This window comes from Sceloporus occidentalis, unplaced genomic scaffold (assembly GCF_023333645.1).
Source record: "Sceloporus occidentalis isolate IW3139 unplaced genomic scaffold, rSceOcc1.0.p SCAF_258, whole genome shotgun sequence".
NCBI classification, from domain to species: domain Eukaryota; kingdom Metazoa; phylum Chordata; class Lepidosauria; order Squamata; family Phrynosomatidae; genus Sceloporus; species Sceloporus occidentalis.
This window is the reverse complement of record NW_028317238.1, coordinates 204,154-224,838: the sequence shown is the minus strand read 5'-3', so window position 1 is coordinate 224,838 and position 20,685 is coordinate 204,154. Positions and strand designations below refer to the sequence as shown.

Genomic DNA, 20,685 nt, shown 5'->3' with positions numbered 1-20,685 from the left:
ATGTGTCAATATCCTTCTGGAGATGGGGGTCTCCAGAACTGCCCTCAATACTCTAGATGAGGTCTGACGAGAGATCTGTAACGTGCCAGAACCTGCCCCTCTTCCTGCTATCGACGTTGAGATGGTTTGGGTCACCTAACCTAATGAGTTACTGCTTGGAAATCGTGGCAATGACAGGATAAGCTGAATGACATGGCTTCAATGACAGCAGGGACCCAGCAGGACTCTCCTATTCACGGACTGGTGCACGGCAAACACTTCACTTCCGTGCCGTCAGCAGCTTAATTCACCTAATAATCTATTTATTGGGGGGGTTTGGTAGCATTTTGGGTTCGTTACAATGTTTTTGGATTCTTTTAGCCTCCGTCCTACCGATAGAGACACTCGGCAGACAATCCCTTCCTCCTCGGCAGGACCTTGGCTAGCTCCAGGGAGAGACAGGCAACAGGTGTCCTATAGGTGGTGGGGAGGGGGGTCTCCGGACCGCAGTGAACGCGATTCCCATCCCTCCTCTCCCCCACCGGGATTACAGGGAGATATCTGAGCATCTCATTGGTGATTTCCAATTATCTGCATTACTGAATCCCCTGCTTGAATACAGGTGTCTTCACCTTCTGACAAGTCACAGGTTTAATAAAGAATGTTATCGTGGCTGCCACCATTCAGCGAGTCGCTGCAATAGGATCTTTGTGGTGAGCTTGAAAGGGTTAATACGCGCTGGGTTTCCGGGTTAGAAAGTTCTAAGTATTCTACACCCATTTTCTGGAATCAAAACTGAAAGTAGGAAGAGGACAGACGTGTCTCCTGCATCTGCCCCGACCTCCCCCGTCAACAAAGCACCTGTAAGCGGGTCCCGACGCGCCCGGCGGCCTTTATGACCTCTACTTATACGTGAAACCCAACAAGCAATTCAGAAGGAGAAGAATAAAGTATTTTATTTACCCGCCTTCATTTATAAAGCCGATCCCTGCTTTTGGGACTTTTAGAACCGTGGAACTCCCGTGATAACCTCCTACCCAGCAAACATTCCAAGCTCCTAGAAAAGAGGGGCATCAGGGGAGCAAAGAGGGACTGTCCCTCCTAAATAAGGACACTTGGGAGGTATGGGAGTAGTTGATGCACACACCCAGCGCCGGACTACATGAAACAAAACACTGTTCATTGGCTCTGCGTTGCCCGGCACAATGCATCATTACTATTACTTCTTGTTAGGCATAGAATGTTCTCTGTTGACTGTTTCAGTGCCGGGCTACACTTACACATCCCCGGGAAAGTCGACCAGGAGCCAGGGTGATGTGAAACCCGTTCCAGTACGCCGGAGCTCCAGGGTTTTTAAGCAGCCGTGCCCCATTTCTCCTGTCAGTGAGGGAGCAGGGTGAGGGTGTGACGTCAGTCCCAGCGCGCCCGCCCTCTCTCTCTCCCCCCGCGCATGCGTAGTGGGAGGTTTGTCTCACACAGGGTGGGGGGGCAGCCAGTCGCACGCAGCTTGTCGCACTCGCTGTGACTCGTTGGGATTTGCGGTTACCGGTAGCGGGAGAGTCGGGGTTACGGCCCGAGCAGCAGCAACAGGCCTCGGAGGCTCTACGGCCGACAGACTTCCACTACTCTACACTTTTTCCCTTTGTTGTTACCCCCTTCTCTCCGGGGTGAGCCCGCACCTCCCCCGTCCCTCCCCGGGCCCTCCCTATTCTCCCTCAACCAACCCCAGTGTCATCACCAGCACCTTCCAGCCGACGATGCGACGGCCCGAGCCCGGGGAGGATCAATGCGGCCCCCTTCCCTAGGATGTCAACCGAGGACAAGAGCCTAGAGTCCGCCTGTGAGCAGCCTGGGCCCCTGGCCCCTGCAAGCCCCGCAGCCACGGACAAAAGACCCCGGGGCCGCCCCCGGAAAGATGGTGCCCGCAAGAAGTGAGTGTGTGCCAGGGTACCAGCTTTACGAGCAGGGGTTGTTGGTGACCGGGAGCCGAGGGGGTTAGAACCCGGGGCGTATGGCGGGCCACAGCTTGTTGGGATACGCTGACTGATACCTTGTTGTTGTTTATTTATTATTAGTACAAATATCGCTGCTGTCTGGGGAGGGAGGGGGTTCACTTGTAAAGTTATTGACTCGCTTATTGCCCTCATTGTATTCTCGTGCTGGGGATTCTATCCGCTTGCTGTGTATCTGATGAATACTCGGTTAAAGCCCCGCACTGTCTGAGACAGGTGCCTAAAGCAGTCCGCTTCTGGAAATCTCTTTTGGCAAAGCGCTGTGGTTTGCAGCACTCTTATGAGACGCTCTTCGCGAGTAGCTGACATAAGGATTGTTACTGTGGGGGTTGTTGCTGATGTTGGGTGTATGAATATACAGTATGTGATACAGTATCCCCTGATGTGTGTGTGTTGGTTGTATGAGTATGATACACAGTATCCCCTGAAATGTGTTGGGTGTATGAATATACAGTATGTGATACACAGTATCCCCTGAGGTGTGTGTGTGTTGTATGAATATACAGTATGTGATACACAGTATCCCCTGAGGTGTGTGTGTGTGTATGTTGTATGAATATACAGTATGTGATACACAGTATCCCCTGAGGTGTGTGTGTTTGGACAATACTTGGGGTTTCTGTGGTTATCCCAAAGCTGAGTCGCTGGAGCATCTTGTTGATCTTGTGGACTCTTGTTAGTAATTTGAGCATTGCGTGTCTTTACGTCGGCAGTCTTTATATATATATATATATATATATATATATATATATATATATATATATATATATATATATATATATATATATAATATTTGTAGGTATTTTAAACCAGGATGGCGTGCAGGATAAAAGTGATCTGTAGATCACTAATATCCCTTAGTCTTTACTGATCGGGGAGAGAAGAGAGACATAAATGTATAAAGGGGTTTGTAGAGGAGTGAAATTTTTGAAAGAAGAGAAATGTTACATACAACAAGAGGTCATAATCTAAAACTGGAGTGTCAGAGGCTTAGATGGCAAGTAGCTGAGTGCAGTAGAAAAGTAGAACGGCCTCCCAGCACAAGTGGTAGAGGTTAATACAGTGAGGGAATTTTAAACATGCATGGGATAGGCATACGGCTCCTGAATCTAAGACGAGACCAACGACTGATTATGGTTTGAGTCTTTACAGCAGGAAAAAGTGGCAGACTAGACGGGGGCCAGAAAAATTCTCAATTATTCTACGTTAAAGTCAGTTGGCAAAATGCTATTTTTTGGGGGCTCAGGGATTTGCTTGCTCTTTAGTTTCAGTCACTTCTGTAATTCGGACGCTGATCTAAACACCTTAAACTCCTGTAATACTTTTCTATCTATGGTCCAGCTTTCCATGTCTGTCTGTCTACCGGGGGCCCTTCTGTTACTTACCCCATGTAACTGTCACATGGAATAGAATGTCCCTACACACCTGTTTGTCTCATGATGAATTGTTTCAAAGGATGGAAGCTTCTTTGTACAAGTTATCGTTTTACTGCAAAGGACATTTTATACAGTATTGCTGTTTTTTTTTTTCTGCTTCGTTTAGCAGCTCTTAAAATAACTGATCACCTGTCTAGATTGTAAGCTCCATTGATCAAGGCCCTCCTTACCTGCTGTTTCTGTAAAGGAAATTGTGTATATATATATATATATATATATATATATATATATATATATATATATTAGTCTTTACCACTTTGTAAAGATTCTGTACAGTAACATTTGCTTTAAATATTCATGAATTCTCCTTTATGTGAGAGGACCGCAATTCTCGGATCTTTTCCTTTTTGTTTTAAGCATTAACTCATTATTTTTAAGTAAAAAGGACACTGTTTTACGTTATAGTGTGTGTGTATGTATATATATATATAAATTAGTGTGTAATTTTCCCATTAGCGCCAGCACTAGATCGATCAATGTGGCTCAGGTTCCCGAGGAGCATCCCGGGTCACGAGTCTCTCTTTATTTGCTACGGTTGGACGTGGCTCTGTTGGCCCTAAGATTTCCCAACACACACTTTACGAAGCTGCCGGAATTGCATCCAAATATCTAGTCTACTTTTATGAGAATGAATATATTCATTCATATTCCCACGAAATGCTTCTGATCTGCACGCTCCCGTCACTCGCTCTGCTTACAGGTGTATTCTTGTCGGCTCAAAATTGACACTCGTTTCACTGGTTAACATAAAGCTCCCCTATTCCCAGCTTAAACACCTTTGTCATTTAACACAGGTCACTTTGAACCCTGACAAGCCACCTCTGTCACCTCGTAACAGTGGCCCCATTGTACTAGTCACAGGCTATTCTGTTCCCTTCCAACACAGATCGTCTTGTGCTGGGATCAGACACCGTCCCCATTAACTATAAACTCCTTGTGCTGGGGGCAGGTTTTTTTCTTGCGCTGTAGATGCAGACTTACCATTTGAATAGCGACATCTGAAGTTGGACAGCTTCTTACGCATTAAAGCGTTTTATTCGCAGCCATTTCCTGCTTAAAATAAATAAATAACAAAACAAAAATACTAAAAGCTTCCTTTTGCTGATTCCTTTGGTTCTGATTGCGAATTAGCCGATGAGCATATGGACCGAATTGTAAAACTATTTTAATGTGGGCATTACCGTTAACTGTAAACTTGTAACTGGTATGTATTGGCGTAAATTTCGGAGCCGCTTTCTCCTTATATCTGTCATTTTAACAACTTAATGATACTGGGACAGTCACAATTTCATAAATCATAGGCTTTAAAGCTCTAGAGAAGGTTTGCCCGCTAACCGTAGATCCCCGTTCATGAGACATATTTGTTTCCTTAAGTATCCTATTAGTATTTTTCTGATTCTTAAATGTTTAATAAGAGGGGACTTCAAGCCCCCCCCCCCCCCGCGTAGATCACTTTTTTCTAGTTCAGATGTATTAAGCTCTGCATTAAAGCTGTGTGTCTTAGTATTGCTATACATTGCCCTCTGGTTACAGGGTGAGAAACGGGATTCGTTCTTTTCAGTCGCCTATTGTTTGTGGTGGAGGGTGTATATGTATGTATGTGTGTGTGTGTGTATATGTATATATGTTTGTGTATATATATATATATGGTACTCCTTTTAGCTCGTGTTTCTAGTACTTATACATAGATGGAGTGTGCCTAATATTACGCAGTTGTACGGACAACGTAAAACCGTTTCATATCCGCCCTCTGTCTTTTCTCACTCTCCCTTTCTTGGCGTTGGAAGTGTTCGCGTAGATTGCATATGTATCTGTGTTGGTATAAAACATACGTCTGCGACGCGCTGTTCATATTGAATATGTTGCGCATGACACATTCGTTCTTGGGCACGTGCCAGCAATGTCAAATGTTCAACGACCCGGTAGTGTTCTACGAGGTTCTTCAAGCATCTCAGCCTACCATGGCCTTATTTCGAGCTTGAAGCTATACTATACGGAGATGTTACCCAGCATGCCCCTCTCTGCCGCTTACTCATTGGCTACCGTTACAGATTAGGGGCATTACTTGTGTACCAAAGAAATGAGATTCTGAACACTGCTGGAAAGTAAACAAACTTTATTTTTTAAATGTAATTCTATTAAAAGGAAGCATTGATGCGGGGAATGCTTTTGAATTCGGGTTGATACGGTTTTTTCATAAGCGCTGCGGTTTTTTTTTTTCTGGATGCAGAATTCGAGTTTTATGTTTTCCCTCCCATCTTGTCGCGTAGCCTTTTTTTCATCCGTGTAATTGTTCCGAGGCCTTTGCTTTTAGAAGTCCTCTCGCTGTGAATTATTTCTAAGTTGTCACGTTGGGTTATCGTTGATGTCCGTCATGTGTTGCCGTGTTCTTAACTTTTGATTGCACGCCTGCTGGTTTTCTGATATGCTCTGGAATATCTCCTGCATCAGCGTTTGGAAGTGTGTGTATGTGTATATATATATATATATGTATATATATATATATTGGGTTTGTCATATGAAAAACAATAATAAAAAGTTCAGAGGCCATAATGTGTTAATATTGATTTGAATATAATATTAACCAAGTTGTGCTCGTAACACTTCCCGGCGGGCACCAGACTTCCTCATCCTGATTGTTTGCATTATAACTGGTGCAGAACATACGGCGTTGGGGTAAGAAGGAAGCGTGTGCTGTGACTGCATCACGTTAACACGAAATATTACCATTATTCAGAACGTTTAAAGGTGCGCTCCAGTCATCCCAAGCACTTCGATGCGTATTATTGCCGGGTGTCTCTCTTCGGCTCGCTCGCTGTAAATGAACTTTCCGCTATCCAGTGAGAATAACCACGGCCTTGTTGTGAATCGATTCTTTGCGCTCAGTTGAATCATAGACTTCATCATATATCGTGTGTTTATTATAAGACTAATATAATTGTGATTGATCGCATTGAATTTGCCTTCGTTAGTCAAACAACATTAATAATGGCAGTAAGTCCCGTGGAGAATGCCTTTTGGGGCTATTGGCCGGTCCATCTCCTCCGTGTATTTGTTGCCAGTTGGGAATCGCTTTCTCCATTAAGACGTTTCAGTTTGTTCTTTGCGCTATACCCAGGCGTTCAGTAGAGCTTATTCTCCCACGAAATCGATAAGACGTTAATTTTTTTTTTTCTCGGTATGGAAGTTGCCAAATGCGTTGGTAGCAATGGCCCCACGAGTCGGTCTTTGGGCCGCGCCGTCTCTGAGAGATCAGCCGCCACGGTTTCATGTCGTGAAGCTTGGTGTTTATGACCCCTGCACTTGGAGGGCTGAGCAATACCCCCATAGGTGAAAATACGTTTGTGCCTCTCGGGCCTTCCTTGTTTTTGTTCTGTGATGGAAGATTGCTGTTGTGAAGCGTGTTACAGTAAAGGGCCCCTGTGACTCGGTACTAGAGTAAAGGGCCCCTGTGACTCGGTACTAGAGTAAAGGGCCCCTGTGACTCGGTACTAGAGTAAAGGGCCCCTGTGACTCGGTACTAGAGTAAAGGGCCCCTGTGACTCGGTACTAGAGTAAAGGGCCCCTGTGACTCGGTACTAGAGTAAAGGGCCCCTGTGACTCGGTACTAGAGTAAAGGGCCCCTGTGACTCGGTACTAGAGTAAAGGGCCCCTGTGACTCGGTACTAGAGTAAAGGGCCCCTGTGACTCGGTACTAGAGTAAAGGGCCCCTGTGACTCGGTACTAGAGTAAAGGGCCCCTGTGACTCGGTACTAGAGTAAAGGGCCCCTGTGACTCGGTACTAGAGTAAAGGGCCCCTGTGACTCGGTACTAGAGTAAAGGGCCCCTGTGACTCGGTACTAGAGTAAAGGGCCCCTGTGACTCGGTACTAGAGTAAAGGGCCCCTGTGACTCGGTACGACAGTAAAGGGCCCCTGTGACCCTACAGCGTCTTCCAGGGAATGGTTGAGATAAAATCACAATGGAGGAGTAAATCAATACGTGGATTTTTCATGTTCATGTAACAAAGTGAACGCTGGCACCTGTTGCTGCGATTAATGTTATTGTCTGAATTCGTAACGTGTTTTTGTCTTACTGGGAATTATAGTCATGGGATATTTGGCAGATACGGTCGTCGTACAGCGAATGAAGTGGTTTAAAATGCACTTTATGTATCGGGCGCTCAGGCTGTATAGCGGTACAAAGCGGAGAGCGTCTGTGCAGACCGGAGTGATTAACAGCGGCAGGTAAACATCGGGAGCCCTTCATCCTAAACCTTGCCCTATCCTTCCCGTAAATGGGAGCCGTCTCCGCTGCGTCCGGCATAAATACACCAACGAGCTATGCTTTCCCCCCCCCCCTCCTTTTAATCAATTCCGTTTTAAAAGTAAGAGTCAAATCATAACCTGATGGGGAGGAATAATAAAATGTCTAAAATAAACCAAATGACCAAAATATTTTTATTTTTTTTTGTCAAGTTTGTTCCTGTTCCATCTTTGATGAACTCGCATAAATTATACATCATTTTGTTCAGACGTAGGGCCTTAAAACATATTTATAAGAAACCTGGTGGCCACATCCATACTTTACGTATTACCCTATATTGCATTTTTTTAATGGTATTGACTTGAGAGTAGTTCGCCCTTCTTGGTTAAAGGACTTACAGGTACGTCCCCAGGGGTCTCAACGGGTTAAAGCAGTGAATGAACCAAAAAAATGACTCCGTAAACCAGAGGCTTTACCCCTCTAAATTAAACCCGCCGCTCCTAATTTACTCGCATATAAAAATTTTAAAAAATTGCTTCGCAAAACCAGTCCGTTAGTTGTCTTCAGATGCCGGTTTGGTTGAAAGGCCGGCTGATGGGACATTGACAACCCCTGGAAGTCACATTAGGCCAGGCTTTAATCCACAACTAAGCTCTGCTGCAAACCCGAGTATGACTTAGCGCCACCTTTCTGTTTAGCTTTTTTTTTTATGTGATATATACTGCCCCATATAGTGCGTTTCGGGTGGTCTTATACGTTTGCTCACAGTAAGTCTCGTTCTTCCCGTTGGCGTGTATCGTTCTGCAAACGGAAAGACCCCGACATAAAGGTTTTGTCGTGCGCATGTGTTTCCACCATCAGTCGTAGTGCTTTGCTTCATTGTTGATGGCTCTTGGCTGCCTAAGGAATGGCTCCGGTGAGACTCGCTACTCTGCAGCAGGACTACATCTCCCATAATGCTCTTTCAGCTAAGGGGCTGGCTGAGGAGTATGGGAGATGCAGTCCCGCAGCAGCTGAAAGGGCCACAGGTTGTGTATGGTGAGCAGCTTGTCTAGGAGTGGAGGCAGATCTTCATTCATGCGCACACACAGACGCTGGCTGTGTGTGTCAACGGCAGCACGCAGCGTCCAGGTAGCGCCCGTTTAAGTAGATCTGTTCCACTTTTAGTTAAGCACGCTTACCCGATTTAAAGATACTTGCATATTAAGCTTCACCGTGTGTATACCGTGGGAGCAGACACGCTCCCTTCCTGTTTTAGGGCACGGTTTGTTAATTGTCCCATGAAGCTACACCCCCCACCTTCTGATGAAGCCGAGCGAGATGAGGTCAGGACAAGGAAGTCTTTAGTTCCGCAGGTTTTTTCTGTGAACGGTCTATAAAGGGCCAAACCTGGCAAGTTTCTTAGTGTAGTTTGTTCATTAAAGGGAGCGTTCGCATGAAAGTTATAGTTTGCGTTTGCGCTTCATTACGAAGGGCTAACGGTACCAAGTTTCTCCAGCATAAGGGCAGAGCTGGCCCTGTATAATGTATAATTCAATAGGTGAGGAGGCGGGAGAGCTCGCTGATTTAACTATACATTATGCAGGGTCAGCCAAGCGCTCCTCGCAGACGTTGCTGTTAAAGGTTATATTGTTACCAGTTTGTTTACCGACAAGTTGTGGCGGATCGTGTGTCGGGGACGAAGGCTTCGGGATGCCGGCGGTTTGTTATGCGGATGTCGCTTTAAATCCATGCGGAAGGTGGAGCTGAAGGCATTCCCTTCCCCTCCCCCTCCTGCACAATGACGTCATGCTGTATGAAAGTGAAAGGCCCTGCAGTGACTTGTGGGACATCACGGGACGCTCGGCTCTGCTCGGAGCTCGGCCAGCATTCCGCGCAGCGCTAACGGGGACACTGTGGAAATGATTGTAATTTATACATAAAATGCCACAATAGTTCAATCCAAATGATGATTGATGATTTGCTGCGCCCCCATATTCCGCAGCGCTGTACAACGAGATGTTGCATTTTCCTTATTTAAAGAACGTATTTGCACCAATCCCCCTCCCCCATTTATTTACCCTTCATCTGCCAGAGAGCTCTTGGCTCTGGTAAAGCTCAGCCTTGTATTTACCTGCAGGGGCTATAGAATGGGGGTGACTAGAAGGCGTCTCTAACCAACCCCCGGGAACGGCCCCACACAGGGCAGTAAGGGCTTTAATACACCCTTGGCCTATACTATTAGGAGCATCTCCATGCAGGTTGATGTCAGGGCACCTAATTAAAGCAGCAAACGCATCTGCTGCACTCACCATTCCGGTTAATAAACAGAGCAGCCTCCCAGCAGAAGTGGTAGAGGGTAATACAGTGAGTGAGTATTAAACATGTGTGGGATAGACATACGGCTCCTGAATCTAAGACGAGACCAACGACTGATTAAGGTTTAAGGGTTTACAGCGGGAGAAACGAGCAGATGGGTATCGAATGGGGCCGATCCACCGGCGAACGTGGTTTACTTCGGCGCACCCCACTCTGCCGGGCGCGCGCCTCCCCGGCGCACCCCACTCTGCCGGGCGCGCGTCTGCCTGTACCTGCAGGCTGAACAGGTGCATGCTGCGAGTCCCAGCGCTGCCTGCTGGTGTGGGTGGGGGATGGGTACTGGTAAATGTCAGTCCAGTAACGCTCACTGTTATGTAATCCTCTTTCCTTGTGGAGCCCATCAGTCTAAGGGGAACTGGTGCACTGCAACTCCCATCATCCCAAGCCGCCTGAAAAATGACCCCCCCCCCCCTTCCTCTGTAGTTTAACTTCCTTCGTTCAAACCAAAGGATTTGGGAAGTGCAGCCTCTCGGCAGCTGGAAGGGCGCAGGATAGAGTGAAAGCTCTTGGGGACACGGCTCTAGCCCGCCCCCCCTTGGGTCTAAGGATTTCTAGTTTGAATTTCAAAGCGTTGGATGCTTTATAGCACAGCACAGGGAGTCCGGTGACGTGTTAACCCTTCACTGCCAGAGCGCATTGTTCCATTGGGGTAATTAAACGGCACCGATCTAGTTGCGTGGCTGGTGCTGCAGGGCAATGTTCAGCGCGAAGGCTCTAGCGGGCGCTATCGCAGATTGTGTGTTATAATACGCCGTGGCCAGTGTCACGCGGTCCGCACTTCCAGGGCTTCGCTCCGGGTTTTCGGAGCAGCCTTTGCCGGATCTACTTCCTCATCCTTTCAGTGGGAGGTGGGGAGGCTGCGGGTTCTGCCTCTCGGAAGGATCTGCTGGTTCCAGTGCGTGACGGGGGAGGGTGCGGGCTGCATACGGACCGCTGAGCCCGGGGTATCCGTGTGATCTCGGGGTCCAGCTTCGGGATTCTCCGTCGGGGAACTGCGCGCATCCGGGGCAAAGGAGAGGACATGCTCCCGGCGCCGGAGACACAGGTGAGGAGTGCGGACCGAGCTGCCACGTCCATGGTACAGTGTCACTCCGCGGCCAGCTGACACTGACAGCCAGGGGGAGGGTGTTGGGCTCATGTCACCGGCCCCAGGGACGGGCACCGTGGGCACAGGCAGGGTATTAACCCCTGGGACCTATCCTTTACCATCAGCTGGTTATTAACCCCTGCGGCCCCTGGGACCTATCCTCGCCATCAGCTGGTTATTAAGCCCTGCAGCGCTTGGCACCTAGCTTCACCATCAGCGTATGAGCCCCGGGAGACCGGGGCCTCGGCTGCTATCAGCTCCCGCAGTCTTGGGCCCCACATCGGGGTATTAATCCCAGCACCGCGGGTCTCCGACCCTCCAAACCAGTTTGATTTTAACTTTCCAGTCCTGGAAACCGGACCCTGTATTCTGTATTATTAACCCTTGAAGCGCTGCGTCCGGCACTCCATACGCTCCCTTCATGTTATCCTCCGTTAGTTTTGAGCTCTACAGTGTAAGCAAACCTCTGTATTGTTACCCCTTGGAAGCCTCTTCCGGGGGGGGGTTGGCAGTGGCTGCTTGTTGCCCCAGTATTCTGCCATCTCCTTGTGCTAGGGCACCCTTCATCTCCTACGGTCACAATGCCAATGTCTTTAGGGGCTAATTGGATTATTAACCCTTTCAGTGCTCCACCAATAAACTTCTAGTAGGGTTGGGTATTATTTGTAACTGGCCATCCCCCATGGGGAATGGATTTGGTAGTTGCTCAGGGTGATCTACTTTAACCATTACAGTGCTGGCTCCTCCGCTTTGGGCACCAGACATTTGTTACGACCAAAAACTCCCTTGGGTCTAACGGATTTTGCCAGGGAGTTACATTTCAGCTCTTTGATTCATCACCCGTTGAAGTATGCATTATACAGGGCCAGCTCATCTTCACAGCAGAGGAGCTGACTTCTGCCCATTATGTCCGCCGTCCATAAAGAACGGTGGAGGGACTTGCAATCCCCGGTTTAATGAAACGTGCCGTCTGCTTTAGTTTGGTGCGGTGTAGTTGGCGCAGGTACCCGGATGATTAGCAGCTGTGGCCGCACTCGTGTGACGAGCTTCTCGGTGCGGGAGGTGCTTCAAATATTTGTTTGTCGGATTGCTTGTGTTAAAATGTCCGTTTGTTTAAAAAATGACCTGTATCTAAAAAAAAATGAAAAAAAAATAAACAAATATACATAATATGCTGCCGTGTAGCAAACAGGTCCGACACACACACACACACACACACACACACACACCTCCGCTTCTCACTGCTTTGCGTTGGGATGTTTTAGCCGGTATAACGGTTTCGATTGATTATTCCTGTTTGAACGTTTGTAGCATTCACGATGTTAACACAATTAGCGCCCGTCTAGCCTTTACACGAGAGAGCATCACGTGCGATCTTTAAACGCTTTAGGGCTGGTTTGTAATTATTATTATATATTGTTTTATATAGTGCCGTCATATTCCGTAGCGGTATATAACGTTACAATTTGACTTGCAGAGACAACAGGTGGGGAGAGCCCTGCTCAAAGGAGCTTACAATCTACAGTGCTTGTGTGTGTAACTGATTTTGCGGACTCTATGGAATTGTTAATTTCCGTTTTCCCGCTACGCTTTCAGCTCATCCGCTCGTTGCTTTAAACATACGTACGTGTCTATAGGCAGCGGACGTGGCTACGTTTTCTGCAGCGGTTGTCGCGGAGGATTAAGCTGTCTGTTGTGCAGCCCGAAGCGGTATCTCCTCCGGTGATGATACCTTTCGCCGGGGTGTGTATTAGTGTGCTTGACTGCAGGTGTATGGCTTAATTCAGTTACATATGTCAAGGCGAATGAATGGCCCGGAGCGTTAATCTTCACTAACTGTGGCCATTGTATGTTAGAACGCGCACCTTTCCCAGCATCCTCTGCATCGCTGATATGGTCGCTATATGGACGTAAGGGGTTAATTTATTGTTTGGGTTTAATTGGCTACTATGGATTTATCACTTTTTTATTCTATTTATATTGCGCTCTAATATAATTGCAAATGTCCTCTGTTTGCAGTCACGCTTTCAACAAGTGCGCTTCTTAATTACTCCCTTTGATAATGACGTGAACATAAAGATCTCACAGCTTCCCCAAATTAATTCATCGGAGGGGTCAGCTTTATTTTGGAAGTAGTGCTGAAGGATGCTGTCATTTTTTTTTCTTCCGATATTCACGTTTATGTATTATCAGCAGACTTATTTTTCGAGGAGGAGAAATGTTAGAACAGAAGGGGGCCAGAGGTTTGGGTGTAATGTAAAGATGTTTTACTTCACTGGGCAAGGTGGTAGATAAATGGAACAACCTCCCAGCAGACGTGGTAGAGGGTAATACAGGGAAGAAATTTAAACATGCACGGGAAAGGCATACGGCTCCTGAATCTAAGACGAGACCAACGACTGGTTAAGGTTTGCGTCTTTATAGATGGGGCCGATCTGATGTCAAATTCTATCATTCCGTATAAAATACTAACTTAATGGCTAAAAAAATCGCTTTCTAGGGTTCAGCTGGCGACACAAACCGCCTCTCGAGCCCGATCCAGGATCTCTCACCGTTTGTAGCTTGCTTTTTTCATGCAAGTTAAGGTTTAAGCAGCTTCTTTGTCTTTATTAATAAACCCCCCCCTCCCTCATTCTGCCCTAAATTCAGAATATCAAAAAATACCTTCAAGTTTTGTAAAAATTATTTAAAAATAATAAAAAAAAAAGCAACAACCAAACCCTATATATGAGAAACCCACCGTATATGTGTAATAGCAACCGCTATATTCCCAGCATCTGCTCAAACCAAGGTGACCACACGCACGCTTTCAAAATATATATTTTTGTTAAATGTTTCCGTGTTCAGACAACACCCTAATTATTCTCCCGTCGGTAGTAGAAATACAGAGCCGTTTCTTTTAGAAGAGGTCGCTGGTGCGGCCGACGCGTTCCGTTTATTATCAGTGCGGCTCTCGTCGGTTCCTTGGTTATAATGAAGCCGGTAGGCGCTTGACGTTTAAACAAATTTAAAGGAGAAACCCCACCCAAAAATATTGCTAGTATCAGATAAAAAATATTTGACTTTTTTTGAGCACTTTTTTTATTTAAATATAAATTTAAATATATATATTTACATAGAATATAATGTTTTCAGGTGTCTGCGTATCAGCCGTTTGCTCTGTTATCTGATCCGCGATCTACTAAACACCCCGACTCCTTATACTGCCTGTGGGGAGCAATAGAATGACTTAATCAACCAGCTAGGCTCTCTGACTATTAAAAGTCCATGGAGACACAGACTTCATTAGCATTACCATAAAGCATCAGCTCAGTGTGGTGTTTGAGCCGGGAAAGTCACCCAAAATATCACATGACTGAAAGCAACGGCGTCTGCGGGTAAAGGGAGTTTATTGGAACAAAATGATATAAAACCAGGTTTTAGTCACCGACCAACATTACTGTATACAGCGCTGGGGGGGTTATTACTGTATACATCGCTGGGGTTTATACACAGTTTCTTCTAGGGTGGAAGAGTCTGCAGTATGAGCAGATGCCAGGTTCGTGTTACGGCGGTGGACGTGTTAACTTTGCACAAATCTCTGGGGACCGGGTAACCAGGCCTTCTAAACATAAAATAAAAAATATAAACTTCTGTTCTATTCCGTTGGATCATTTGCGAAAGTAAAATGTATGATGTGAGATGTCCCCATTAATGTTTGTAAATTGTGCACACTGTGGTCAGTCATGGTCCCGCTGCCGGAGGAGGAGTGTGGTAGCCTTCGCTTTTCTTCCTCTCAAAGTAAAACATTGTTAGATAAAAAATCTACAGCGCTGCTGGAGTTGGGGTCTCGTCGAGCCCCCCTCTATCCATCGTGTTACGGATAAAGCAGCTCGGATAAGGTTTTTACGGTCTCTGCTTGTTTTGCTTGTTGCTAGAGTTGTGTTTATGGCGACCAGGAAGTAATCAGGATGTTGTGTATTTGTAATTGGCTGACCTTCATATTCACTTAAAGTAGCCAATAGCAGGTGTTATTTTTTTAGCCATTAAATTAGTATGTTATATAGAGTTTGCCTTTAAAACGGCCCCATTCGGCCCCCGTCCAGTCGCCCGTTTCTCCTGCTGTAAAGACTCAAACCTTAATCAGTCGTTGGTCTCGTCGTGGATTCAGGAGCCGTATGCCCATCCCGCGCATGTTTACATCCCAGTCACTGTATTAAATGCATTATTAACTTTTTATAGTTGATAACTAGTGTCTGACATGCTAAAGGCATTAGCTGCTAAACGGTGGCAGCAATTAATCCATGTTAACCTTGGCAGCAAACTCCCATAAGGGACACTGTTGGGTAACAGGGGGAAAATATATAGTTTTCAGTCATTCTCGTGCTGCAGTTTTGCTTTTGTTAACCAGGAAGGAGATTTTGAGTATTTGGGTTGTTGTTCACGCGGTTCTATTCCTCCTACAGCTCTATCAGTTGCAGTTAATGATCGAGTTTCAACCTACATATTAGATTGATGATCGTTAGCACCTGTTTGGTGTAATTGTTTAATCAAACGCTGAACTATATGCTTAGAAAACCCCTTTTTCTATTTTTGAACCTATTCTTACTTAATTTTTCCCACCTGTCCAAATCATATATACGTGTGTGTGTGTATATGTGTGTATGTGTGTATGTATGTATGTATGTATGTATATGTGTCTATATATACCGTATTTGCTCGATTATAAGACGACCCCCCAAATCTGAATATTAATTTAGGAAAAAAGAAAAAGCCTGAATATAAGACGACCCTATAGGAAAAAAGTTCTACCAGTAAATGCTAATTCATCTAAACTATTTTTTTTTTAATAAAAGCTATGATTGAGAAAAATATTTAGGTTTTATTTCCTTCTATTTTCCAACCTGCCCCCCAGTTATGCACATCTGCCCCAGAAATGCCTTATACCCCCTATATGCCACTGTGCCCCATGATATGCCTTTTGACCCCCTATGTGCCACTCTGCCTCCAGAATTGCCTTATACCCCTAAGCTGCTGCACCGGTTCGGGGAACTCTGACAGCCGGGGAAGGTCTGCGCGATGGACGCAGACAACCCCCGCTGCTAGCCATGCCTCCTTCCTGCTGCAGCGGAAGTTGTCACCGCGAATCGCGTAGACATCTACACGCTGCCCCAGCTACACACCGGGGACTCAGAAGCACCGGTAAGTGGGGCGGGGGGGGGGAGACAGGAGGATCCAAGTCCCCTGCAGCTGCGGGGGATCTGGATCTTAGTCGTCTCATAGTCAGACCTATTTGAGGTCTGATTATAAGACGACCCTGATTATAAGACCTTGTCTTATAATCGAGCAAATACGGTGTGTATATATAATATATATATATTTCTCATTTCAGCAGCACCTCGGCAACTGAATAAGACACAAATATACACAGGTGTGAATAAATTATAATTTTATATATAATATATATCTGTCTATATGCGCGCGCGCGCACACACACATATATAAATAAAACCTACTATTTTTGGACATAATCTAACTGAAACTATAGGAACACCAAAAATATATTAGCCAGTTTGTATATTTCATAAGTTTTTTTAAATTTAAGTCTGTAAACTGCGATTACAAGAAAACCTGAGCGACTTTTTGGATGCTGATGAAATATTCGCAGATGCTTTCATGTTATTACGCAGCGTCTGTTTACCAAACATCTTGAGGAAGCTGCCATTGCAAAACTTCCTACAAGAAAGAAACTAAACTTAAACAGGGAAGTCAAACTTTTCTTCCGCAAACTAAATGGTTAAGGGATTGCCTGGGAGAAACGTGCTTGGAGAAAAGGAACGCTGGTCGTCCGCCGGTGACTTAATGCTCTATATATGTGTGGATCCAGTTGGTGACCTCTTGGTCAATAGTTTTTGGTCAAAAAGAGTGGCTGAGAACTCAATGGGCTACAAACTCTTTAACTAGAATTAGACCCCAACGGCGAAACCCAATGGTGGGTCTAGGTTCAGTATTAGAGCCTACCCAGGAGCAACACTTGAATGTGCCTGTATACATACCTCCCCAGTGTCCTGGTTTTAATGGCACAGTCTCAATTTTCGTGCTTTTGTTAGCATATGGGGATCATGGGCCAGTTGAAATCTTCTGACCTCCCCTGACCCACCCAGGGAGCAGTGTGTTGTGTTGAGTGCCTGCTTGCATGTTGTTGAGTGCCTGCCTGCGTGTTGTTGTGTTGAGTGCCTGCCTGCGTGGTGTTGTGTTGAGTGCCTGCCTGCGTGTTGTTGTGTTGAGTGCGTGTTGTGTTGAGTGCCTGCCTGCGTGTTGTGGATGAAAACTTTGCTCCACTTAGATTATCTCCATACCTGTCCTTTAACCAGTAGATGAAGCGGCGCTCCCTACATATTAACATCTATTTGTTGCGTAGCTTCTGAGCCAACGTTTGTGCTGCCACCATCTCATTGGACATACAAAACAGTTTAGATTAGCGGAGGTTAGTATTTTAATCAACCTCTAGCCTGTATTTCAAGAGCAAAAAACTGTATATTATGGGAGAAAAAAATTCTTAAAACTTCTGTCAGACTGTACATTTCTTATCTGAATGAATAATTAAGTGATTATAGCGTGAATGTGGTCACCGCGAGGGAAGGTTATTCCGACGCGCTTGCAGCTCGTGCGGGGTACAGGAAGTGGTAGGAAGAAAATGTTGCGTAGTTACCGGGTTCCTGTGGTTGGAGAACACGGCTGCCCAGAACACGAAAGGGGAAACAAGAAATAAAGTGACTCACGTGGTGTTATTATAGAGATCTCATGAAACGAGAGCGCTGGGTAGAGAAAATGCTTTTATATGTCTGTAAGATAGGTCACAAGCGCCCAGGATATATGTCTATCATTCTGTGCATTACAGTAATATGCAGAGAGCCCAAACGATGCCTGCATTTGGTGGTTTAATTAATTTACAAATATAATATCTGAAATACCCTGAATTCGGTCATTGGTCTCGTAGCCTACCCCGTGCATGTTTAAATTCCTTCATTGCAATAAACTCTACCACTTCTGCTGGAAAAGCGTCCCACTTCTCACACAAGTAAAACAGAGTCTGCGGGTCTCCACCAAACCTTCATCGGTCATATGGACCAAATGGAGAAAGTTTGGTAGGGTGGAAACGCTTCACAGGAGTAGCGGTTTTGGCAAAAAACATTTTTGGAGATCAAAATCATCTAAAACTTCTCAAAGGATCATAGAACAGCACCCAGGGATCTGCAGCCCCCTCTCTGTGGTCATGAAGGACACTCATGGCATGGGAAACCACCACTATCCAAGGCGAAGATAAATACGCTAGACATCTTCTTCAGGAACAAAGTTCTAAGGGAAAACTTCTTATGTACCCCGTCATCTCTAGGGAAACGCAAATACCACTTTCCACTTAATGATCCACGTACCCATGGTCAGGGTGTTGGCGATGTAATGGCTTGGGAAAGCTGGACATCTTCAGAATGTCCATCAGATGAAGCTCCGCTTCACGCACGACGACGATCCAAAACACACAAGCAAGTCTTTCACTATACGTGTGTGGCCTAGTCAAGGCTGTATGTAAACCCCATTGAGACTTGTGACAAGAAGTCCATGCCCAGGGACGCTGTCACCTTTTATTATTATCTTTTATTTGTATAGCGCCAACAATTTACGAAGCGCTTAATACAATACATAAATTCAAGGGGTCTGACAAGATGAGGATCGACAGACAAAGACAAACCGATACATTTGGTGGAGAGGCTCGGCTCGCAAGCTTACAATCTTGAGGGAATGGGGTGACCAACATAAGGCCCAGAGAGAGGGTGAGAGGTAGTGCGGTGGTCGTATCAATGACAAGGAGGTTCTAGCAGCTAAGATGGTGCGGCTTCTCTGAAGAAGTGAGTTTTGAGATGTCTCTGCTTAGAGGAATGGGCCAGAATTCCTCCCCAGTGCTGATCAATAAATACAGGGTGCATTTGACTGCAGTTTTTGCTCGTATACTGTTTGTTTGTTTTTTGTTTTTTCCTTTTTCACAAGCAGTGGAAGTTTTCTATATAAATATCAAGGTTATGCGCTCTTTACTCGGTTTGAAGATCTAATAAACCTCTGTGCCAACAGTTTACGACAGTGTGAAAAATCAGACATGTGCAAACCTTTTTCACCCAACAGTAGCTAGTTTTCAGTGTGTGCGCGTGTGCGTGTGCGCGTGTGCGTGCGCGCGCTGGCTCGGTACGTGGATTGTTTCATTGTTTGGGGCTTCACGATCATACTGATTCTGCGTGGAGGTGTTTTTCCACCTAGGCTGCCTCATAAAATATCATTAGATATAGGTGCTGCATCATGGGGAGAGAAGGAAACTAAGCATTCATAAAAACAGCATTAAAAGGTAAAGAGTTACCAGCGTGGCAAAGCAACAGTGTCTTGCCCGGTACGTTACGTTGTTTGTTTGCAGGAGGTTTGCTGAAACCAATCGCGAGCACAAGTGTACGTCTGCGATGTTGGAAATGGATGGGGCTCAGAGCGCTCATTCGTTCCCTTACAGCAAACCGCAGGAGGACGGAAATATCTTTCGAAACATTGGGTGGGTGCATTTAGGAGCCTGCAGGTGAGAAACAGGATCCTTTAGAGGATTTTTAGTAATGTTGGGGGCGGGGGGGTAGGTGGAACCGCAGCTTTAACACTCATTGAAAAATAATGTATAATGAAAATGCAAACTGCTGTGAAAAGACTGGAACACACAATGGATACAAGAAGCAACAGCGAGTTTATTGGGATACATTGGATTTGCACATGAATATTTTTTTTGTATATTTTTTAAATATATTTTATTTAATTTATATATATATATATATATATATATATATATATATATATATATATATATATATATATTATGAAGTGTGTGTATATATGGTACTGGTGTGCAAAATACACAGTCCCTTCAGTGAAACTGAAACTGTGCTGCTAGCTGAAGCGGTGGTTTTCTGGCGTCGCAGACCACGCTGCGGTGGCGATGTGCAGATCTTAGTCGGTTTGTGAACTTTAAATGCTTTCCTGGAAAATGGTGACGCACGCTGACAGTGGGGATGCTCCAGAAATACGCGGTTTCGTGTCGCGCTGCCTTCTAACCTCTTCCGGCTGGGTTTCTAAAGCTCCCCTGTCTGCCAGCATTCACAGAGATTGATTAGAAGGATTAATTTAGTGGGGTGCGTGCGTTTCAGTGTGTAAGTCCTCCCCGTTGTCATTGGTTTAGTACATGTGACACAGGAATCATTCTATTTGATACAGTATTTTAAAAGCTGGAAACCATGGCATTTGGTCTTCAAGCTTTCATGTAGGATAGGAAATAAAAGGAGTGAATTATATAATGTCAGGTGATACGGTATATAATGGAAATAAAATATACGTATGAGTGGAGTTTGTATCGGACAGCGTTAGTTTTGATACGTGTTTGTTCAGTGTTGCTGCAATAAAGCAAACAGATTACAAAATGTTATTTTGTTTCAAGAAAACACAACCTATCCCAGAACACATCATTATTTCTTGTGAATTCGGCATAGCTTATTCTTACTCCTTTTATG

The 20,685-nt window shown here is 45.4% G+C and overlaps 1 protein-coding gene across 1 annotated transcript in view; it reads left to right on the top strand.

The window, feature by feature from the left end:
* Positions 1 to 1,785: 1,785 nt before the first annotated feature.
* Positions 1,786 to 20,685, top strand: part of LOC149275905 (histone-lysine N-methyltransferase 2C-like) — an 83,764-nt gene continuing 64,864 nt past the window's right edge. The window contains exon 1 of the mRNA XM_089504151.1: positions 1,786 to 1,910. Within this exon, the coding sequence (XP_089360277.1) occupies positions 1,786 to 1,910 (125 nt within the window). The remainder of the gene's footprint in view (positions 1,911 to 20,685) is intronic.